The following is a 24,439-nucleotide window of genomic DNA, read 5'->3' on the forward strand; positions in this document are numbered from 1 at the left end:
CAGAGCACAGGCTCCAGACGCGCAGGCTCAGTAGTTGTGGCTCACGGGCCTAGTTGCTCCATGGCATGTGGCATCTTCCCAGACCAGGGCTCAAACCTGCGTCCCCTGCAATAGCAGGCAGTCTCAACCACTGCACCACCAGGGAAGCCCTAGCCTGTTATTTTTAAAACAAGGTACATGGAGCTCCTCCTGCCTCAGAATCATCTAGGGTGTGTGATCAATGAAAGGTTCCTACCCCAGATTTATTGACTCAGAATCTCTGGGGGTACAGTCTGCAACCAGTAAAACAAATAGTACAGCTGAGTATCTTGTATCCATTAAAGTTTGAGAACCACTGCTCTATCAGCTGCAGAAACTCAAGACATCAGCTGAAGTGGCAATCCATCCATGAACTGCATTAATCGACAAGACATGCCAGGAGGTCAGGAGCACTCAGAGCTTTATTGGCAGCAAGGCTGAGGGTTTGGCTTCAGTGATCAGTGTTGCAGTTAATGGTGGTGGTACAGGTGCTTCCCTTTTTTCCCCCCTATATTGATTTGCTTTTTTTTTTTTTTTTTTTTTCTTGCGGTACACGGGTCTCTCACTGTTGTGGCCTCTCCCGTTGCGGAGCATAGGCTCCAAACCCGAAGGCTCAGCGGCCATGGCTCACGGGCCCAGCTGCTCCACGGCATGTGGGATCTTCCCGGACCGGGGCATGAACCCGTGTCCGCTGCATTGTCAGGTGGACTCTCAACCACTGCGCCACCAGGGAAGTCCTGATTTGCTTTTAATCAGGCCTCCTAATAAAAAAAAAAAAGTGAGATAAAAGAAGATATGCTTGTGAGCAGCATATTTTACTTTAAATTAATTAATTTATTTGTTTTAATTTTTGGCTGTGTTGGGTCTTCGTTGCTGTGCATGGACTTTCTCTAGCTGAGGCAAGCCAAGCGAGGGCTACTCTTCATTGCGGTGCGTGGGCTTCTCATTGTCGTGGCTTCTCTTGTGTCAGAGCATGGGCGCTAGAGTGTAGGCTTAGCAGCTGCGGTGCGGGCCCAGCTGCTCCGCAGCATGTAGGATCCTTCCAGGCCAGGGATCGAACCCATGTCCCCTGCATTGGCAGGCGGATTGTTAACCACTGCACCACCAGCGAAACCCTCAGCACCTTATTGATTTATTAAACTATAGGTCTTCTCCAAAAACCTTAAAATTTATCTTAGTGTGAGAACAAAATGGGTTTAACAACTGAACCCGAGACTATTGCAGATTAGCCACCAGGCCATGACAGTAGTAAATTGGCCCAAGCCTTTCTTGCAGCCTTTTTTCCCCCTGTAAGGGCTCAGCCTGTCCCTTGGGAGGCAAAGCAGACCCCTTGTTTTCACAGACCTGGCTCTTAAGAGAATACCTGGAGTTGTGGAGATGAACATGTCCAGTGTTCTCTTCCCAACTGTAACAATCAGGTAAGTCTCTTCACCTCTCCTTGGGTGGAGCGAGGAAAGGGGGAAAAGAGGGCTGGTTACAATATTTGAATGTCCTTAAGACACAAGGGAACTATCAAGAGTGAGGAAGAAGTTACTCCTTCCTAATGGTGTCCATCCCTGAACCATTTTCTGCGTCCAGAAGACAGTGGAGTGGCCTGTCTGAGTCACGTGGACACCCCCAAATGTAACGTGGAGTCTACACACTTGCATTCCACGGACTGACAAGAACTTGCTGCAAAACAAAATCCGGATGCAAATACCACGAATGGGGAACCTGAGCCTGAGGCAGAAACAACAAACTCCCACTACATAATTTATGTTGGTTGTTTCTATAAGGTGAGCACCCTGAGCTTTCTCATTTGTGAAATGGGAAGAATAACAATATCTATTCAAGTGTTATTATGAGGATTTGGTGAGACAATGTGTGTAAAAGCACTATGGTGGTCCCATGGGGGCTCGGTGGAAGGGAGCCCTTTGACCCTAAGTCGTATAAAATTATGATTTATTGAGAAAAATGCAAAGAACACATGCTCAGAAAAAAAGAAAAAGCAACAAACCAAAACCAAACGAAAACAAAACAGGAGTTATCAGCTGGGTATGCTTAGTGAGCCTAACTTCCCAGCTCCTTAGGGTCAAATGTGGGGTTATGTGGCCATGCCCTCCAGGAGGAGACCCAGCCAGGTTGGAGGAAATGCCAGAGGCAGTGTCTTATACTCAATAAAATCTCCTAAAATTCCAGCATAATTGCTTTGGATGGTTGTAAACATAGCCTTTAGAAAGCTTAGTCTAGAAATTATGAATAATAAAAATTTATAGGCATATGCCTATATGCCTTTAGAATGTTATGTGACCTGGATCTAGCATCATATATTCTGGTAAAATCTGTACTAAACTACTAATGCTTAGTCCACAGATTCGATGTAATAATAACTATGCATTCTTTGGTATATGTTTTTTCCAACACCACCAAGTAATTAATTCAACTCTGACACCACCTACCTGGAGATAGCATCCAATCCCACAGGTTAAGGGCTCAGTCTCACAAGACTGCCCGCTGCTTCCACTTCAGATGCCAATCGCAAGTTCAAGTTTTCACCTGTGCTTCTGATCGACCGGCTATAGATCTGAAGTTCCCATGACACACTCCTTGAGTTCTATTAATAGGCTAGAGTGGCTCACAGAACTCAGAGAAACCTTTTACGACTATATTACCAGTTTATTATAATAGGACATAACTCAGGGAGAGCCAGATAGAAGAGATGTATAGGGCAAGGTATGTGGGAAGGGACTCTGTGGGTTTGCCATTCTCCCCTAATCTCTACATGCTTACCAACCCAGAATCTCTCTGAACCCAGTCCTATTGTGTTCTTATGGAGTCTTCATTACATAGGCACGATTGATGAAATCATTGGTGTTGGCAGTTGATTCAACCTCCAGCCCTTCTCCCCTTTAAGGTCAGGGGGTGGGGCTGAAAATTCCAACCCTCTGATCACATGGTTGGTTCTCCTGACAAAGGGCCCCCATCCTTAGGTGCTTTCCAAAAGTCACCTCATTAACATAACTTCAGGTGTGGTTAAAAGGGGTTTGTTGTGAATATCAAAACACTTTTTATGACTTTTATCATTTAGGAAATTCCAAGAGTTTTAGGAGTTCTATGCCAGAAACAAAGATCAAATACATATTTCTTATTATAAAACACAATATTATACATCCCATATGCCCAGTTGCGTTTATGTAAGAATGTGAAGGTAGTCCAAAGATGCAAAGTGACAGGAAGAGAACTCTGTGATCCCCATCCAGGAAGTGCCAAACTATTATCTCAGTGTGGCTTTCCCTGAAGTATGACCCTGATGAAAGGGAAAGGTGATGCATGATTTTGACCTCATCAGAAGTAATGCTGAATAAATGCCGATTTCAATTACAGCTCCTGAGAATGCCTAGGGCTGGCTGCTCTCTCATACTGCTAGTAGAAGCATAACTTGATTTTACCATTCTAAAGGGTGATTTTACAATACGTATCAAAAGCTATAAGTGTCATACCTTTCAAACAAAACTCCCACTTCTAAGAATTTATCCTAAGGATGTGTATAGACATCTTTTGTGGTATCTGCCCAGCCCATGCCCTCCTTCTCTGGACAATGGGGGAAGACCCCATGTCATAGTGCTTGAGGAAAGTCAATACGTACAAGGATGAGAAGAATTAAGCAAAGAGGACTTCCAGGCTAAGAACACATCCTCTCTGCTTCAAAGAGCAATGATAGATAATCTTTATAAGGAGATATCTGTGAGGACCTTGCCAACTCAAGAACAAGGTAAACACCTCCATGGACCACAAATGGAAAACCATAGTAGTGAACAGGGGTGAAGTCAAGAGCCTGCCAGACATTAGATGCCAATGTGGACACAAAGACAGCAGAAGTTGACTGAGGTTATGGAGGAGACACAGACCACTGTCACTGTCCCCACCACTCATACCGAAGAAGGCTCCTTCTGCAGAGAGAATGTAGCAGTCATTCCACAGGGACAGAGCCCTCAAGTGAGAGAGACAAATGGGTTGGAAGTATTAAGTAGCCGTTTCTGGAGCTGATAAACAGTGAATGAATAAGACTTCAGGGCCTCTTGGGCCTGAAGTGAGAAACAAGACTCCCATTGCAAACACATGGAATAAGAATACACATGAGAAAAAGAGACATAAGTATAGGATACAGGACAGGTAAGGAAAGTAGCCTAGTCACATTAGTTATATGACATCTAGAAGTTTCTTAGAAGGAATTGGAGATTGCTATTAGAACTTACTGTGTATCTTTTATACATTATTTAATATGAACATCAATTGTAAATTCTCTCTCTCATACACATGTGTAGAGGCAGAGAAAATGGGTATCCTCTGAAAGAAGCAATGAGATGGCAATTTCTGGTGATTTTGCAGCACCTCCTGTACAGGTTCCTCATGAGACTGAATACATGAGCTTGTGGGTTTTGTGCAGTAATGCTGGATCCTTATATTAAGTTGCACTTCTTTACTTAAGCAGATCTGAGTGACTTTTTGTTCATTACAACAAACAAAACCTTGGCTAAACCAGAAAATCTGGACCCAGATTTTCTACATGCGTGTGTTTCGTGAGGAAGTATGTTTAACAGTGGAAAACTGGAAACGATCTAAATGCACCAAATAGGGAAAGGTTAAGTAAGTGATGGTGCATTCATACACTGGAATGGCAGGCAGCCATTAAAAAGCATATTTTCAGAGACATTAAAGATTGGGCAAATGTACATGACATGTTATTTGATGAAGCAGTCTCAAGGTTTTTTTTAACTAACTAATTAATTAATTTTGGCTGCTTTGGGTCTTTGTTGCTGTGCTCAGGCTTTCTCTAGTTGTGGTGAGCGGGGGCTAGTCTTCGTTGCGGTGCGTGGGCTTCTCATTGCGGTGGCTTCTCTCGTTGCAGAGCATGGGCTCTAGGCCCGTGGGCTTCAGTAGTTGTGGCACGAGGGCTCAGTAGTTGTGGTTCGCAGGCTCTAGACCACAGGTTCAGTAGTTGTGGCACACGGGCTTAGTTGTTCTGGCATGTGGGATCTTCCCGGACCAGGGCTCAAACCCGTGTCCCCTGCATTGGCAGGTGGCTTCTTAACCACTGCGCCACCAGGGAAGTCCCCGGTGCCAAGTTTTTCTTCGTCATCTCTTTCTCTGACATCCTGCCCCCTCTGAGATTGTAATTTCTATTACGTCTCACTTCTTGCCATTTCCCTTGATTTTCTTTCTTAAAACACAACTCATATAAACATTCATAGAGATGAGACTTTATTAAACACTCAGGAGTATAAATGGCAAAGGGTTTTTGCATCATGGGCCAGCAGGACACACCATGGCAAAAATGTTAGGACCAAATAATACACACTCTTATTCTTAAATGTGTTTCGGGAATTCCCAGTGCTGGGAAGTTCTCATTGGTATTGCTCTCCCAGGTCCAGGTCCTAGCCTTCTCCTGTCCTGATGGAACCTTTCTCTTCCTCACCAGCCTCCTTTCCTTTCTCCTCCTCTTGGCTCCTTCACTCTTCTCTTAAGCTCCTGCATGGCCCAGGGAATCTCAAAATCCTTTAACTTATTATGCAAAGTGATCTAATTTAATCATTCCATACTATGCCCTGGGGCCCATCACTTCACAATAAAAGAATCCATTAAGGAACAAAATGAAAAGTTCTCTTCAAGAAAACCTCTGCTTCCATCTTTTAAATAACATCTCTTTGTTCTCTTTATTATATCTATACCTCCCACTGCCCCACTCCCCCACTCCCCGAAAGAAGACTGGGAAGATATATAAGAAAAATAAAACAGGGTTTATCTCTGAGTGATGAGAACTATTTTTCTTCTTTATTCTTTTTATATCTTTAAATTTCCACAGTGTACATATAGCTTTAAAAAATGAAAACAAAAAAGGTATGAAAATTATAATTCTGGAATTGTATTAATCAGGATATGTAAACTGCTGAAAAAAGCCTCAAAAATTTTAGGAGCTTACAGCCAGATGAAATAATTTGTTGCTCACATAATAGTTCTACTTGGGTATTCCTGGTCTCCTTCACATGGTGACTTGGGATGCTAGGCTTTCTCTATAGGGTGGTTCTGCCATTTTCTAGGGTCTTAGATCCCTCTATTGGATCTACTGAATCTAGCCAGCAAACAAGAGGCAAAATAGTGGTAGAAGATTGGCAGGAACTTACTTTGAGGAGCCAGACCCTGAAGGGGCATATGTCACTTCTACTTATATAAGGCTGAGAAATGAAATCTAGCTGTGTCGTCAGAAGGCAGAAGAAATGGGGTTTAGTGAACAGATACACAAATAGCATGCTGGAGAGGTAATACTGGCTTTGGACACACACCTAGATTTAAATCTCAGCTTCTCTGGTAAAGTAATAGACTACTTTTTAGAGTTCAAATAATCAACATTTAACAAAAATTAATTGGGATCTGTTAGTACTTCACACTGTTTTAGGTGCAGGTAATACAGAGACAAAAATTAGCCCATATTTCTTCTTTTATGAGTGTAAGAACATTGCAATGTAGTGGAATAAATGGAACAATAGACGTCTGTGTCAGGACACCCCTGTAACACAGGGCTGTGTGTGATCAATCCAATGAGAGATAGGAGGGAGGTGCCTGGAAAGCTTCCCAGAGGAGGTTCCTTACTAAGCTGGACTTGCGGGTGCTCACCAGGAGAGTAGTGTTTGAGGAAGGGCATTTCTTCCTAAGGAAATGCATGTACAAGTCATGGGAGGCGAAAAAGGTCATGTCTGGGAACCTAAGCATTAAACAGAAATCAAAGGAAGAATAATAAAAAATTCTGCTGTATGTGTGAGTCAGCCAAATGCCAAATAATAAACACCCTGGAAAGTTCATCTTTGAGGAGATGAATCATTTCTCCTCTCGGGTCACGGGAATGATAAGCATTCAGGGAAGGAGGAAACATGGTCACAAATGAGGCCAAGGGTCACTGAGAAGAGAGCACATTCCCTTCCTGAATCGGTTACTACGCTGTCCTCTCATACCTTAATAATGTTGGGACCTAACCAAGAAGTGTCATCAAGATTTTTTGTTTTGTTTTGTTTTTAAGTAACAAATTACTTAGCCTTTCTCTGGGATATGAAGTGTGAATGGAAGAATCCACACAGACAAAAATAAGTTGGATCGAGCTTGTGTGATAAATGCAGATATGTGTACTTTAAAGACCTCCCAACTCTTCTTTTTAGCATGTGGTTAATAGACATATACTCTTGATAAACCTCAATTTTGAACAGTGCACATAAAGTGTGTATATTTGTTGAAAACTCAAGTCAAGTTCAATTTCCAGGGGCCATATTCCAGATCAAGTGGATTCTTTCCCTCTTATTGCAGTGAGAGCACGTGAAGTATTAAGAGCCACGGCACAAGCTCTCAGTGTGTTAACCAATTTTCCTTTCCACATTAAAGATTAACTTTCAGGCTTTCAAGAAACCATATGACAATGAGTAATCTATATATATGGGAAAAAAAGAGATGAAAACACAAAGCAGTAACAATAATGTTTGACTCAAATTTACATCATTTCCGGTACTTGTATACCTAATAGAAGATCTGCTGTCATCTAAATGGTCCTCTCCACCTCCTTTCTATCTGCTAATTATTAAAGTGCTACAGCCTTGGACTATTTATATCTATTCAGCAAGGCTTTAAATGTGAAACACATTGGCTACATGGATAGACTTAATTTGTTTAGGACTCAGTTAGCTTTTTCCCAGGTAGGATAAAATATTTATAAAATAGATATTTTGTTAATGAGTACTAGATAAGGGTCAAGATATATTTTCAGTTTTATGAAGTTGAGGAGGTTCCTTAACCCCTCTGGAAGTCTTTTTTATTTCTTTTTTTCCATATGTAAAAGATGAGTTTTAAGATCTTTAAACTTGGTTTAAAACTGTTGCTTAAACTATTCCACTTTTTGTTTTTCCTTGAGGGATGTGAATAGGTGTGTCAATTTAGCATAATCCTTGGTTTTAGGGTTTTTTCCTCCTACAATAACAGTTAACAGTAGTTACATGAGGCTTGTAAAATTATGAGAGCTTTTTGCGTATCAGTATTTTCTATATTTTATATGGCTATTTCTTATATGAGATTGAAACAATAGTAAAATATCCATAACTTTAATAATTTTTGAGTGTGCTCTTCAGTCACATTTCAGTACACTCATATCGTTGGCATCCACCAGCACTGTCCATCTTCAGAGCTTTTTCATCTTCCCAAACTGAAACTCTGTACCCATTAAACAACAACTCCCATTCCTTTCTCTCAGTCCCTAGCATCTACCATTCCATTTTCTGTTTCTGTGAATTTGCCTGCTCTAGATACCTCATAAAAATGAAATCATGTAGTATCTGTCCTTTTGCGACTGGCTTCTTATTTCACTTAGCATAATGTCTATGTTTCATCCATGTTGTAGCATGTGTCAGAATTTCCTTCCCCTTTAAGGCTGAATGATATTCCATTGTATGTGTATACCACGTTTTTCTGTTTATCCATTTAATGGACATGTGGGTTCTTTCTACCTTTTGGTTGCTGTGAATTATGCTGCCATGAACTTTGGTGTACAAATATCTGTTTGAGTCCTTGTTTTCAATTCTTTTGGGTATAAACCCAATTCCAGAAGTAGAATTACTGAGACCATATGATAATTCTATGTTTAATATTTTGAGGAACCACCATGCTCAATATTAGTTTTGAGCATCAGCTGGACTGGTGAGTGCTGCCTAGTTTTAATCTTCAAAGATGACTCTCGTTTGGCACAGGCTGAGAGTTTCAAGGCAAATTGAGGTCGATACCTTTGTTAGTAGGTCGGTGGTGTACAGAAGTGTTTGTTCCAGCACGCTGAGCTTACTTTGACATTGGCTTTACCACAGTGTCTTTAAAGACAAATCTATGCATACATGATAATTACAAACCACATTCTTTGGTTTATATGCTGACTATGAAAAACATTAACAGTTCCTGCTTCATTTTCTATTTCTTTAGCTATGCATCCCTTTGTGTTAATGACCACTTATAAGCTCTTTCATTCCCTAAACGTTTACAACCTAAATATTTTGCTGAGGTATGTCTCTTTTCTTATAGTCAGCATTGTTGCTAAATGTCATTTGGAAATCTCAGTCCTCTGGATATGAGACTTAACACAGTTACTTATGAGGACTTTTTTTTTGCTTAGTGGACATTAGAGGTGTCTTTATAGTGCATTAGAGGACTCTTTTTTGCTTAGTGACATTACTTTCATAAAGCACAATTGAACTCTTTGTCTAAAGACCAGCTATGTATGTTCAGCCAAGTGTTTTCCTTCAGGTTTACATTTATTAGTTTAGAACATCTTTCCACATGGTGGTGTCTTTAGAAATAGGAGTACCAGATGAAACCTACCTCAGGAATTTAACTTAAATTTATTCTGTGGTAGAACTATTGGAGTACCAGCCAGTCTATTACTTAATATTCACAAAAGAAAAACATAATAAGAGAGGGAGAGAGATACAGTTTTCTTTGATGGGAGTTTCATTTTGGTAAACTCATAATAAAATTTTTTTAAAGTGTTAGTTTTTAATTTTTTATCCTTTATTTTAGACAAATCCAAGGCAGACACAGTTTGTTGGGAGATGCATTATAAGAATATAAAAGTATTGAAAAAGACACACTCTGAAACTTACTTGGGAAAAAAAAATGAAACCATATCTTCTACGAAAAAGAAAAATGGAAAATCCATGGAAAATTAATTACTAATAGATTGTTAAAATTTCCAACTAGAAATAGACACTCTATTATCATATTTTTACACCACATTCATCATCTTTTCATCAGAGAAATTAAATGGTATTGAAGTCCCTAGTTTCAATGTGTACTTGAAGTTGGGCTGCTAAAGAAAACTTTTTCTGTAGCATATTAAAGTAGTTATATTCAGGAATGAAGGTCACCATGGATGTATGATCTATTACATAGTATCTTATTTTAAAACAAGTCAATAGGTCAAATTAACATTTGTTTCATAGGTGCTTGATAAGTGAAAGGAACTTCAAAATATGTGTAGATATAGAAAACTTTTTTCAAAGTTTCCTTCTAGGAATAGCCCATTAATTGCTTTAGTGGACAATAATTTGAAAATTAGACGATTTCAGTGGAAGAAATAAGCTTCAAGAAATTCACATTTATTTCTCACAGTGAATAGGGAGACAGAGGCAGAGAATTGGTTTCCCAATTCCCAAGCTAATCCTTTTTTTCTCTCTCTACACATGCTTTCTCCCTTTTATTTTTATAATTCTTTTTTACAATTCAGTAGAATTTAGTACATTCACATGTTGTGCAACCACCACCCGTCTCTAGTTCCAAAACATTTTTTTATCCCTAAAGGAAACCCTGTACCCATTAAGCAGTCACTCTTTCTTCCCCCTGCTCCCCCTCAGCTTCTGGCAACAACCAATTAGCTTTTGTCTCTAGGGATTTGCCTATTCTGGATAATTCATATGAGTGGAATCATATAATACTTGGCCCTTATAGTCGGGCTTCTTTCACTTAACATAATGTTTTTGAGGTTCATCCATGTTGTAGCAGGAATCAGCACTTCATTCCTTTTTATGGCTGAACAATATTCCATTGTATAGATGCATCACATTTTGTTTACCCATTCATCCTTTGAGGGGTATTTGGGTTGCCTTTACTTTTTTTTTTTAATTTTTGAATTTTATTTAATTTATTTTTTGATACAGCAGGTTCTTATTAGTCATCAATATTATACACACCAGTGTATACACGTCAATCCCAATAGCCCAATTCATCACACCCCCACCCCCACCCCCACACAGCTTTCCCCCCTTGGTGTCCATACGTTTGTTCTCTACATCTGTGTCTCAACTTCTGCCCTGCAAACCAGTTCATCTGTACCATTTTTCTAGGTTCTATATACATGTATTAATATACAATATTTGTTTTTCTCTTTCTGACTTAACTTCACGCTGTATGACAGTCTCTAGATCCATCCAAGTCTCAACAAATGACCCAATTTCATTCCTTTTTATGGCTGATAATATTCCATTGTATATATGTACCACATCTTCTTTATCCATTCATCTGTCAATGGGCAATTAGGTTGCTTCCATGACCTGGCTATTGTAAAGAGTGCTGCAACGAACATTGGGGTTCATGTGTCTTTTTGCATTATGGTTTTCTCTGGGTATATGCCCAGTAGCGGGATTGCTGGATCATGTGGTAATTCTATTTTTAGTTTTTTAAGGAACCTCCATACTGTTCTCCATAGTGGCTGTATCAATTTACATCCCCACCAACAGTGCAAGAGGATTCCCTTTTCTCCACACCTTCTCCAGCATTTGTTGTTTGTAGATGTTCTGATGATGCCCATTCTAACTGGTGTGAGGTGATACCTCACTGTAGTTTTGATTTGCATTTCTCTAATAATTAGTGATGTTGAGCAGCTTTTCATGTGCTTCTTGGCCATCTGTATGTCTTCTTTGGAGAAATGTCTATTTGGGTCTTCTGCCCATTTTTGGATGGGGTTGTTTGTTTTTTATTTTATTTTATTTTATTTATTTATTTTTTTGCGGTAAGTGGGCCTCTCACTGCTGTGGCATCTCCCGTTGCGGAGCACAGGCTCCGGACGCGCAGGCTCAGCGGCCATGGCTCACGGGCGCAGCCGCTCCGCGGCATATGGAATCTTCCCGGACCAGGGCACGAACCTGTGTCCCCTGCATCGGCAGGCGGACTCTCAACCACTGAGCCACCAGGGCAGCCCTGTTTGTTTTTAAATATTGAGCTGTTTATATATTTTGGAGATTAATCCTTTGTCCGTTGATTCATTTGCAAATATTTTCTCCCATTCTGAGTGTTGTCTTTTCGTCTTGTTTATGGTTTCCTTTGCTGTTCAAAAGCTTTGAAGTTTCATTAGGTCCCATTTGTTTATTTTTGTTTTTATTTCCATTACTCTAAGAGGTGGATCAAAAAAGATCTTGCTGTGATTTATGTCAAAGAGTGTTCTTCCTATATTTTCCTCTAAGAATTTTTTAGTGTCTGGTCTTATATTTAGGTCTCGAATCCATTTTGAGTTTATTTTTGTGTATGGTGTTAGGGAGTGTTTTAATTTCATTCTTTTACATGTAGCTGTCCAGTTTTCTCAGCACCACTTATTGAAGAGACTGTCTTTTCTCCATTGTCTATCCTTGCCTCCTTTGTCATAGATTAGTTGACCATAGGTGTGTGGGTTTATCTCTGGGCTTTCTATCTTGTTCCATTGATCTATATTTCTGTTTTTGTGCCAGTACCATATCGTCTTGATTACTGTAGCTTTCTAGTATAGACTGAAGTCAGGGAGTCTGATTCCTCCAGCTCCGTCTTTCTCCCTCAAGACTGCTTTGGCTATTCAGGGTCTTTTGTGTCTTCATACAAATTTTAATATTTTCTGTTCTAGTTCCATAAAAAATGCCATCGGTAATTTGATAGGGACTACATTGAATCTGTAGATTGCTTGGTGTAGTAGAGTCATTTTCACAATATTGATTCTTCCAATCCAAGAACATGGTATATCGCTCCATCTGTGGTATCATCTTTAATTTCTTTCATCAGTGTCTTATAGTTTTCTGCATACAGGGCTTTTGTCTCCTTAGGTAGGTTTTTTCCTAGGTATTTAATTCTTTTTGTTGCAATGGTAAATGGGAGTTTTTCCTTAATTTCTCTTTCAGATTTTTCATCATTAGTGTATAGGAATGCAAGAGATTTCTGTGCATTAACTTTGTATCCTGCAACTTTACCAAATTTGTTGATTAGCTCTAGTCGTTTTCTGGTGGCGGCTTTAGGATTCTCTATGTAGAGTATCATGTCATCTGCAAACAGTGACAGTTTTACTTCTTCTTTTCCAATTTGTATTCCTTTTATTTCTTTTTCTTCTCTGTTTGCCGTGGCTAGGACTTCCAAAACTATGTTGAATAATAGTGGTGAGAGTGGACATCCTTGTCTTGTTCCTGATCTTAGAGGAAATGCTTTCAGTTTTTCACCATTGAGAATGATGTTGGCTGTGGGTTTGTCGTATATGGCCTTTATTATGTTGAGGTAGGTTCCCTCTATGCCCACTTTCTGGAGAGTTTTTATCATAAATGGGTGTTGAATTTTGTCAGAAGCTTTTTCTGCATCTATTGAGATGATCATATGGTTTTTATTTTTCAATTTGTTAATATGGTATATCACATTGATTGATTTACATATATGAAGAATCCTTGCATCACGGGGATAAATCTCACTTGATCATGGTGTATGATCCTTTTTTAATGTGTTGTTGGATTCTGTTTGCTAGTATTTTGTTGAGGATTTTTGCATCTATATTCATCAGTGATATTGGTCTGTAATATTCTTTTTTTGTAATATCTTTGTCTGGTTTTGGTATCAGGGTGATGTGGCCTCATAGAATGAGTTTGGGAGTGTTCCTTCCTCTGCAATTTTTGGAAGAGTTTGAGAAGGATGGGTGTTAACTCTTCTCTAAATGTTTGATAGAATTCACCTGTGAAGCCATCTAATCCTGGGCTTTTGTTTGTTGGAAGATTTTTAATCACAGTTTCAATTTCATTACCTGTGATTGGTCTGTACATATTTTCTATTTCTTCCTGGTTCAGTCTTGCAAGGTTATACCTTTCTAAGAATTTGTCCATTTCTTCCAGGTTGTCCATTTTATTGGCATAGAGTTGCTTGTAGTAGTCTCTTAGGATGCTTTGTATTTCTGTGGTGTCTGTTGTAACTTCTTCTTTTTCATTTCTAATGTTATTGATTTGAGTCCTCTCCCTCTTTTTCTTGATGAGTCTGGCTAATGGTTTATCAATTTTGTTTATCTTCTCAAAGAACCAGCTTTTAGTTTTATTGATCTTTGCTATTTTTTTTTGTTTCTATTTCATTTATTTCTGCTCTCATCTTTATGATTTCTTTCCTCCCGCTAACTTTGGGTTTTGTTTGTTCTTCTTTCTCTAGTTCCTTTAGGTGTAAGGTTAGATTTTTTATTTGAGCTTTTTCTTGTTTCTTGAGGTAGGGTTGTATAGCTATAAACTTCCCTCTTAGAACTGCTTTTGCTGCGTCCCAAAGGTTATGGATCGTCATGTTTTCATTGTCACTTGTCTCTAGGTATTTTTTGATTTCCTCTTTGATTTCTTCAGTGATCTCTTGGTTATTTAGTAACGTATTGTTTAGCCTCCATGTGTTTGTGTTTTTTACTTTTGTTTTCCCTGTGATTAATTTCTAATCTCATAGCGTTGTGGTCAGAAAAGATGCTTGATATGATTTCAATTTTCTTAAATTTACTGTGGCTTGATTTGTGACCCAAGATGTGATCTATGCTGGAGAATGTTTCACGCACAGTTGAGAAGAAAGTGTAATCTGCTGTTTTTGGATGGAACATCCTATAATTATCAATTCAATCTAGCTGGTCTACTGTGTCATTTAAAGCTTCAGTTTCCTTATTTATTTTCATTTTGGATGATCTGTCCATTGGTGTAAGTGAGGTGTTAAAGTCCCCCACTATTACGGTATTACTGTCAATTTCCTCTTTTATAGCTGTTAGCAGTTGCCTTATGTATTGAGGTGCTCCTATGTTGGGTGCATAAAAATTTTAATTGTTATATCTTCTTCTTGGATTGATCCCCTCATCATTATGTAGTGTCCTTCCTTGTCACTTGTAAGATTCTTTATTTTAAAGCCCGTTTTATCTGATATGAGTATTGCTACTCCAGCTTTCTTTTGATTTCCATTTGCATGGAATATCTTTTTCCATCCCCTCACTTTCAGTCTGTATGTGTCCCTAGGTCTGAAGTGGGTCTCTTGTAGACAGCATATAGATGGGTCTTGTTTTTGTATCCATTCAGCTCGCCTGTGTCTTTTGGTTGGAGCATTTAATCCATTCACATTTAAGGTAATTATCGATATGTATGTTCCTATGACCATTTTCTTAATTGTTTTGTTTTTGTTTTTGTAGGTCCTTTTCTTCTCTTGTGTTTCCCACATAGAGAAGTTCCTTTAGCATTTGTTGTAGAGCTGGTTTTCTGGTGCTGAATTCCGTTAGCCTTTGCTTGTCTGTAAAGCTTTTGATTTCTCCATCAAATCTGAATGAGATCCTTGCCAGTTAGAGTAATCTTGGTTGTGGGTTAGTCCCTTTCATCACTTTAAGTATATCATGCCACTCCCTTCTGGTTTGTAGAGTTTCTGCTGAGAAATCAGCTGTTAACCTTATGGGAGTTCCCTTGTATGTTATTTGTCATTTTTCCCTTGCTGCTTTCAGTAATTTTTCTTTGTCTTTAATTTTTGCCAGTTTGATTACTGTGTTTCTTGGCATGTTTCTCCTTGGGTTTATCCTGTATGGGACTCTGCACTTTCTGGACTTGCATAGCGATTTCCTTTCCCATGTTAGGGAAGTTTTCGACTATAATCTCTTCAAATATTTTCTCGGGTCCTTTCTCTCTCTCTTCTCCTTCTGGGACCTCTATAATGCGAATGTTGTTGCGTTTAATGTTGTGCCAGAGGTCTCTTAGGCTGTCTTCATTTCTTTTCATTCTTTTTTTATTCTGTTCTGCAGCAGTGAATCCCACCATTCTGTCTTCCAGGTCACTTATCTGTTCTGCCTCAGTTATTCTGCTATTGATTCCTTCTAGTGTAGTTTTCATTTCAGTTATTGTATTGTTCATCTCTGTTTGTTTGTTCTTTAATTCTTCTAGGTCTTTTTTAAACATTTCTTGCATCTTCTTTATCTTTGCATCCATTCTTTTTCTGAGGTCCTGGATCATCTTCACTATCATTATTCTGAATTCTTTTTCTGGAAGGTTGCCTATCTCCATTTCATTTAGTTGTTTTTCTGGGTTTTATCTCGTTCGTTCATCTGGTACATAGCCCTCTGCCTTTTCATCTTGTCTGTCTTTTTGTGAATGTGGTTTTTGTTCCACAGGCTGCAGGATTGTAGTTCTTCTTGCTTCTGCTGTCTGCCCTCTGGTGGATGAGGCTATCTAAGAGGATTGAGCAAGTTTCCTGATGGGAGGGACTGGTGGTGGGTACAGCTGACTGTTTCTCTGGTGGGCAGAGCTCAGTAAAACTTTAATCCACTTGACTGCTGATAGGTGGGGCTGGGTTCCCTCCCTGTTGGTCGTTTGGCCTGAGGCAACCCAACACTGGAGCCTAGCTGGGCTCTTTGGTTGGGCTAGTGGTAGACTCTGGGAGGGCTCACGCCAAGGAGTACTTCCCAGAACTTCTGCTGCAGTGTCCTTGTCCCCACGGTGAGCCACAGCCACCGCCCATCTCTACAGGAGACCCTCCAACAGTAGCAGGTAGGTCTGGTTCAGTCTCCCCTGGGGTCACTGCTCCTTCCCCTGGGTTCTGATGTGCACGCTACTTTGTGTGTGCCCTCCAAGAGTGGAATCTGTTTCCCCCAGTCCTGTCAGAGTCCTGCAATCAAATCCCACTAGCTTTCAAAGTCTGATCCTCTAGGAATTCATCCTCCCTTTGTCGGATCCCCAGGTTGGGAACCTGACATGGGGCTCAGAACCTTCACTCCAGTGGGTAGACTTCTGTGGTATAAGTGTTCTCCAGTTTGTGAGTCACCCACGCAGCAGTTATGGGATTTGATTTTACTGTGATTGTGCCGCTCCTACCATCTCATTGTGGCTTCTCCTTTGTCTTTGGATGTGGGGTATTTTTTTTGGCGAGTTCCAGTGTCTTCCTGTCGATGATTGTCCAGCAGCTGGTTGTGATTCTGGTGTTCTTGCAAGAGGGAGTGAGAGCACGTCCTTCTACTCCGCCATCTTGCTTCCTCCCACTTTCCCCCTTTTAGCATCACTACTATGAAGAAAAAAGTAGGTGTTTTATTTTTCCTAAAAGACTCATATTTGTTTATCTAGATTTAAGAGCTACAATAAACTTTTAAAAGATGTATCTAGGAGAAATAATCAATGAACCTATTCATTCACTTACAAACATTTATTGAACACCAAATATGTTCTAGGATCTATGTAATACACTGAAGGGACATTGTTGATCAAAGACAGACATAGTGCCTCCTCTCCCAAAGCTTTAAGAGTAGTGGGGAGAAAATTAATAAATGAATCATGGTAATTACATATAATTACAAATTTGGATAAATCTCTGAAGGAAGGGAACACAGATTATTGAACGTGTTTGACAAAGGACGTTGATCCGTCTTGGGCAGCAAGAATGATTTCCCCAAGGAAATGATACATGTACTGATGCCCAAAATGTGAGTTGAGTTTAACTGGCTGAAGGGAGATAGAGTGAGGGTAAGGTGGGAAAAATATGATGTGAAATGTAAACTCATATAGTAGGTAGAGATGAGAGTGAGCCACTATGGCACCAGAAGATGTTTTTTTATTGTGCTTTTTTAAAAAAAGTGGGTGAAAGATGGGCCTGCTTATAATATGAAAGGAAAGATTTAGTAGAGAGAGTGAGGTTGAACCTAGAGGAGAGATAGAAATAGGGCAAGGTCTCCAAGGTAGTAGAAGATTGGGGAGGCATGAGATGATGAAACGGTAGAGAATTGATTGTGAAGGAATGGAGGCATGTTTCTTTCTCTGAGCATGGACAAAGGGAGGAAAGTTGTTGAGACTTAACAATTTATGCAGTGGTGTTTAAGACAAGACCATCTGCTGAGATTGAGTTTAGGGTCAGATTGGGAACTCGAGGTGAATGTTAAGTGAATAATGAGGGAGAAGACCAACAAAAAATTTAATAAATTGTGTTGAAGTTCTTGTGAAACTGGGCAGAAGTCTAGGGAGGTAAACTTGGAGAGAGATGATACATCAAGTGGTAAAGCACAGTGTCCCGGTTAGACAGGGAAGGACATGAGGCTAGCATGGATCATTGGAGGAGTCAGTGGCATGTAGTCCAAGTCTAAAAGTGGGGTGTAGGAAAGAGAGCGCTGGCGTGATAGAAACTTTAGTCAGAGAGAGGTATTTTTAGGTTAAATGTTGGAGTTGAAGACAAGGTTCAAAGTGGGGCTGTGGGAGAGATTTACCCAAGTGTATTGAAGCCATTGGAATTGAGGATGTAAGACAGACTTACTGAAGTACACTGAAGCTCCTAGAATGGAGGACATATTAAAGCTCTTTGAAGCTAGGATTTTAAAAAGAATTTTTACTCCAAAGGTAAAAAATTATAAAGAGGCAGAGAATCACATAGTTATGCACTAATTAGATTAAGCATATTGATATGATAATATTCCTTTGAAGTTGTAGATGGCAAATTTTTCCCTTTTACTTTCTGTTTTTAAAAATTACATTATGATTTTATTAGTATTAAAACATAACAAAATAAAAACAAAGGTATCACATACAGTGCTATATTAACATTTAAATACAACACATAAAAAAATCACAAAATAAGAAATGCAAAAATAAAAACCAGGTAAGATTTATTTATATGACATTGTAAAGTAACTATACTCCAATTAAAAAAAAAAAAGATTTATTTAACGTGGTAGGTGTGCTTGCCTGTTCATAAGTTCATTCCAGTCTGGAACACAGGAGGATAATGCTACTCGTATATCTGCTGCACCATTTAATCCATTCCTTTCCTTTGCTTTTAACTGGGTTAAGACTGAAAACCCTAGTTCACACAAACTAGTCGTTGTGAATGGTAATAATAGCAGGATACTCTTTCGACTTATAAAAGGAAAGTCTTCCTTTATCTTAATCCAAAATGCTGATAAACTTAATGTTTCATAATCATTCTTCAATGTATATGAAGAACTGAGCTGCAGTAATTCATTTTCTTCTTCAGGCACCAAGTTTAACTCAATTATTGCTTCTGGGTTTCGAAAAGCAAATGGATCTTTTACCCAACAATTTTGTCTTAATGTTTCAAATTTCTCTTCCTGGGATAAATGGTTAAAGGTTTGACAGAGAGAAGTGAGATGCAACAATATCTCTAGTTTTATTTCTTCCCAAATGTTTTCATTGATAACATTCTCTTCAATGTGCTGCAAAAACATTGGAAACATGTAGTAGCTAGGACAGTTGCTTTTAAGACTTGCTTGCCACAATAATGTCTTTTGGAATCCTTGGGTATGTTCGGCCTGTTGGAATATGTCACTGTTTTCCCCCTGTAGTTTTAAACTTAGTTCATTAAGGATGCCAAAAATATCAGTTAAATATGCCAGTTTCGTTACCCAAATATCATCCTCAAAACCAAATGAGATTTCTTTTCAATGAGAAAAACGTGGATCTCATTCCTGAGTTCATAAACCCTGCTTAGTATTTTCCCTTGAGACAACCAACGAACTTTGGTATGATACAGTGAGTGGGTATAATTAGCTCCAATTTCTGAACAAAATGTTTCAAAAAGTCGGCTATTTAGTGAGCTTCCTTTAATAAAATTAAGAACTTTCACTGCCTTTTTCAATACTTCCATGAGCTTCCGTGGAATCTCTCTGGATGCTAACGCTGCACGATGTATAAAACAATGATTCCATGCAGCACTAGTAACTTCTAGCAATTTTTAAATTGCTGTTTTCCAGTTATGTTTGCTGTTCCGTCACTTTTAATTCCTTTGCAGTTTTTCCAGTTTAATTTATACTGACCAACAATGCACTTTTCTAATTCTGTGAAAATATCTAATCCACTTAGGTGTGAGGTTAAGTTTAAACAACACAAAAAATCCTCCATAAAATCACCTTGCCACGCATATCTGACATAGGCTAAAAGTGCTGTGTGGCTTCCAGTATCCGTGCTTTCATCAAGCTGGATTGCAAAATCTGTTCCCGACTGTAACCGAGTAATAAGCATTGCCTCTAACTGTTCGGCAATCGTACAAATTCGAAGAGATATTGTGTTATCACTAGGAATAATTTTTAATTTCTCAGCAGATTTATCATCAAAAATTGTACGCACATATCCAAACATGCTGGAAGAATAATTTTTTCAGCAGCTGTGTGAGCCATTTTCTCTTTTGCCACATGATATGCAACTAAATATGATGATAATAAGGTTTTCTCACTAACAGTAGTAGAGCAGCTAAGAAATTGTGTTGATGACTTTACCTCTATTTTATTTCTTTGAAAATATTCAAGAGGCTTATCAATAAGTTCAGCATGCTGTGTTTCTAAGTGCCTTTTTAATTTTGAAGGTTTTAAGCTTTCATTTGCAAGAATCTTATTACAAATAACACACTGAGGCCTGTCATTTTCAAAGGGTTTTTCACATTTGATAAAACCGTATTTAAAATAATCTTCATTATAACGCACTGCAGCTACTTTTTTCTTTTGGAAATGTGGCTCAAACGAAGTTGATGTTTGCAGATTAGAGTCAATGTTATTCTCAATATTGTCACTATTCACACTTCCAGATCCAGCAGTAGAACTTGAACATGCTTCTGCATATTTCGCTTCATTATTCCTCTTTCTTTTAAAAAAGAAATGATCCATTTTAAAAGCAATTTTGAATAAAAATTATAATTGCCACTTATATATATATATATATATATATATATATATATATATATATATTTATAGGCTAGATAACATCTTTCCAAAAAATGCAGTTTGCAACTGAATCTCAGTGGAACATCTCAGACTTTATATCCACTTGCAAGTCATGGTAATATACAACTAGACTGCACATCAACTTTGTTATTATGAAAACCAAATAAGACGTCAGTGGGCATATGATTGAAAAACCATTTCTTAGGCAATCAATGTACATTCTATTCATCATATTGCCTCCATCAAATATCTTTCCACATATTGAAACTGACTTTAGTATTCCTTGCAAGGTATATACTTCTGGCAAAGGATTCATGCAAAGCACTCTGATATTTTATATTTTATTTTGTTTTTAAAAATGTTCATCATGACTCACAAAATTGATTTCATGACCTACTAAATGGGTCACATACATAATGTGAAAAACACTGACATAGAGACACTCTCTTTTGTGTTAGTGGTTTGACTACGACTGCTTGATGATCAAAGAAACTAGCTGATTTGCTAAACTGTTGGCTGATACAGGAACTTTCTTGAAGTGGTAGGTATGTATCATTCCCGATTCCTGATACTTTTTGATAGGAAGGGTTTTTAAGAGTGCCCGTATGGTCTGGTCTCATGAGGTTCCAATGAGGTTTTCCATGGCTAGGTCAACTATAAGCTGGTGGAGCTGGTGACATATTTTTAGAACTGTCTTGGAATGCATCCTTGACCTCCAGCCCAGTGCCACGAGCCTCACGCCTCGCCTGCCGACCCGCGGGTGCGCCTCTGCCCCCATTCCCTATACAGCACCACTTCTAGTCTAGCCTCGGCACCCACAGAAATCCCACTTCCAGCTGGAAAAGCCCCTTTTACTTTCATTTTATTTGTTTTCTTGTTATTGAAACAGCCACACAAAACAATTTGCATATTGTATGTTGCATTCATACACTTAAATGAAAACCATTGACATCATGGAAGGGAATTATGAAATATAAACAGACCATAAAATAAAGTTGAATGTTTGCATAATGATTTACCTCATATAAAACTAAAATTTTTTTTGTTTCTTTAGTATCCTTATTGCTGTAGCCTTAACCAGTGACCAACACATACTATAGCATAAAATATGTTTAATGAAACTATCATAATCTCAAAGTTGACATTAACTGAGCATTAAATTCAAATGATATAATTATGAAACAGGAACACAGTCAAATATGCTTACTATCAAACATGATAAAATAATGTTGTAGAAAAAAGGAAAAGGTGGCAAAGCTCAGAGATATTCATAATGTAATGTGCATAGATGGAAAAAGAAAAGAGGTGAGGCAAAGGAAGAAAATTGATTCTCTGCTTCTTGCGAGCCCATTTAATTAAGAAGTAAAAGCTGAACCTCTTCACTAAGCTGTAGCCTGATTGTTTTAGTATTTGTTACTTGATGACTTTTGGAAGACTTTGGCCAATATGACGATAACTTCTCATAATAAACATACCATGTAATGATTCTAGTCACCAATTACAATGTGTGGCCAGGGGTTTTCCTCACACCACCAAGCAATTCTCCAATGCCAGCTGGACATCCTACAATTCAACTCAATTCTGACACTGCCTACCCAGAGATGGCATCAGATTCCACATGTTAATGGCTCAGTCCCACATGACTGCCCTTCACTTCAGATGCTAATCGCAAGTCGAGGTTGTTACCTATGCTTCTGACCGACTGGCTGTAAATCAGAGATTCCCATGACCCTTTCTCGAGTTTGATTAATTCGCTAGAGTAGATCATAGAACTCAGGAAACCAGTTTACTCACTAGATTGCTGGTTTATTACAAAGGATATCAAAGGATACGAATCAACAGCTAGATGGAGAGACACATAGAGCGAGGTCCTGAGCAAAGGAACTTCTATCGTCATGGAGTTTGGGGCCTGGCACAGCGGCATGTGGAAGCATTCTGGTACACCAACTTGGAAGCTCTCTGAACCCTGTCGTTTTGGGTTTTTATAGAGGCTTCATTACATAGCATGATTGATTAAAACACTGGCCATTGGTATTATACTCAGTCTCTAGTTTCTTTCCCCTCCCCAGAGATCTGGAGATGGGACTGAAAATTCCAACCTTCTAATCACATAGTTGGTTCTCCTGGCAATGAGACCCCATCCTTAGGTGCTTCCCAAAAGTCACTTCATTAACATTAACTCAGGTGTGGTTGAAAGGGCTTTGTTATGAATATTGACACCTTAATTGCTCTTATCATGTAGGAAATGCCCAGGATTTTAGGAGCTCAATGCCTGAAGCAGGCCTGAAGACCAAATATATATTTCTTATTATAAGCCACAGTATCACACTATTTAACTCTTCTGTGACTTGAGAAAATATGCATTTTTATTAGTTCTCTTTTCTACCAAATTCAGTTAAAAGTGAAGAACAGCAATCACATCTTAATGAACACAGATGTGCTTGTGAAATCCTTTCTTCTACTGAGACACTATGGATGGAGAAGTTGTCTATGAATTTATCATTATTGTTATTGTTGTTATTTTATCTTACTAATCATCTAATCACTCTCTTCAAAAAGTTTGAATTTCTTAGAGCATTTGCTTTTCTTAACTACGGTGCTTGGTGATATAGAATTTATTTATTTATTTATTTTTGTAAGAAGCTGCCAGCCACCTCTACGCCTAGGTGGATGGAGCCAATCACCTTGAAACAGGATTTTCATCTTCAGACATTAGTCACTTGAGTACCCCACCAGGTTATGAAACTTAAAGTGAGTATACACCCATGACCCTGGAGGAAAGGTGTAGTAGACTTTTTGTGGCTTGACAGAGATCCTTCTCTCCAGATTCCATGGTCTGCTGGTAGGGCTGGCTTCACAGGTGTGGGACCAGTGTGGTCACACAGGATCCCGTGCTCAGAAGGTCCCCACACTTCGTGTTTGATGGTCTGCCTTGTTGTTATGAAATTCTTAATAATTTTATCTTAGAGTTTGTATTTTGTAAGTGAACTATGATGGCACAATGGAGCATGCTTTGGGGGCTTGGAGCCTCAGCTCACTCTCACTCCTGGTCCCTCCTCCTTCCACTTCCCCAGGATGGGTTCTTGGCTGTCTGCTCCCCAGTCTCTCACACCCTCCCTGCCTGTGCCCCATGACTACTGCTGCCCTCTTCTTGAGCTAGCAACCAGGTTGGATTGGTGGGGAGAAAGTTGGGAGGTGCCATAGGCAGCATTCTGCCACCACTTTTTGGCCCTAGGAGTGGCTTGTGAACAAACGTGGGAAGTTCAGGGTCAATGTGTGCCTTGCAGCACCATAAGGCAAGGCAAGGTGGTGGCTATCCCTGCCCTGGACTGGCAATTCCATTGTATATTTGGCAGCTGAGTAAGTGAGGGAGAGTCTTTTTTTCACCTCCTATCCAGGTACTGCATGCCTCCTGGCATGGAAGTTGTGGTCCCTTGGTAGTTGCCTGTCCACCATGTGTTGGAGCAGTAGAGCCATGAGAAGGGAAGATGACTTCCCTGCCTCTGGCTGTGGCATGGCACCTGGTGGCTGCCGGGAAACAGATCCTGGCAGCTGGTGGGCCACATGTGCAGAGTCACAGAGGAGCCCCGGGTACCTGTGAAGTTCTGTACTTGCCATATAAGTGCCCCTGTGCCTAAGAGTGAACACCACTAAATAGCAAATAAAACCCACCATGACATGCTGAGAGAAAGGGACTGTGGAAAAAAGGAAAAAGTTTTATATTGTAGTACTTTTACTGATACTTTTCCCTGATTTTTGAATAAGAGATCCCACAATTTTATTTTGTGCTGTGATCTGCCAATTATGTAGCAGGCCTTGTCTGCAGAGCTTGTTACTGAATGGTTGGGGCGGGGGGTCAAGTGAGTCTTCTGGGAGGAAAGGCCCTGAGACCTCTCTGATGACAAAAGTGGCCTTGACTGACATTTGATGGCGGGTAAGGACCCACAGGTCCAC

General features: G+C 39.3%; 1 protein-coding gene across 1 annotated transcript; it reads right to left on the reverse strand.

Annotated features, from left to right (window-relative positions):
• Nucleotides 1–18,390: 18,390 nt before the first annotated feature.
• LOC111186090 (protein ZBED11-like) lies at nucleotides 18,391–20,500 on the reverse strand. Its single transcript, XM_022596295.2, is given in 4 exon segments — nucleotides 18,391–19,194; nucleotides 19,197–19,514; nucleotides 19,517–19,894; nucleotides 19,897–20,500. Coding segments are annotated over 4 exon segments (1,947 nt in total). The 5' UTR covers nucleotides 20,429–20,500; the 3' UTR covers nucleotides 18,391–18,475.
• Nucleotides 20,501–24,439: the final 3,939 nt, after the last annotated feature.

The sequence above is a fragment of the Delphinapterus leucas genome, chromosome 5 (genome assembly GCF_059928025.1).
Source record: "Delphinapterus leucas isolate spDelLeu-1000000601 "Yukka" chromosome 5, BTC_Dleu_Yukka2, whole genome shotgun sequence".
Classification (NCBI taxonomy): Eukaryota; Metazoa; Chordata; class Mammalia; order Artiodactyla; family Monodontidae; genus Delphinapterus; species Delphinapterus leucas.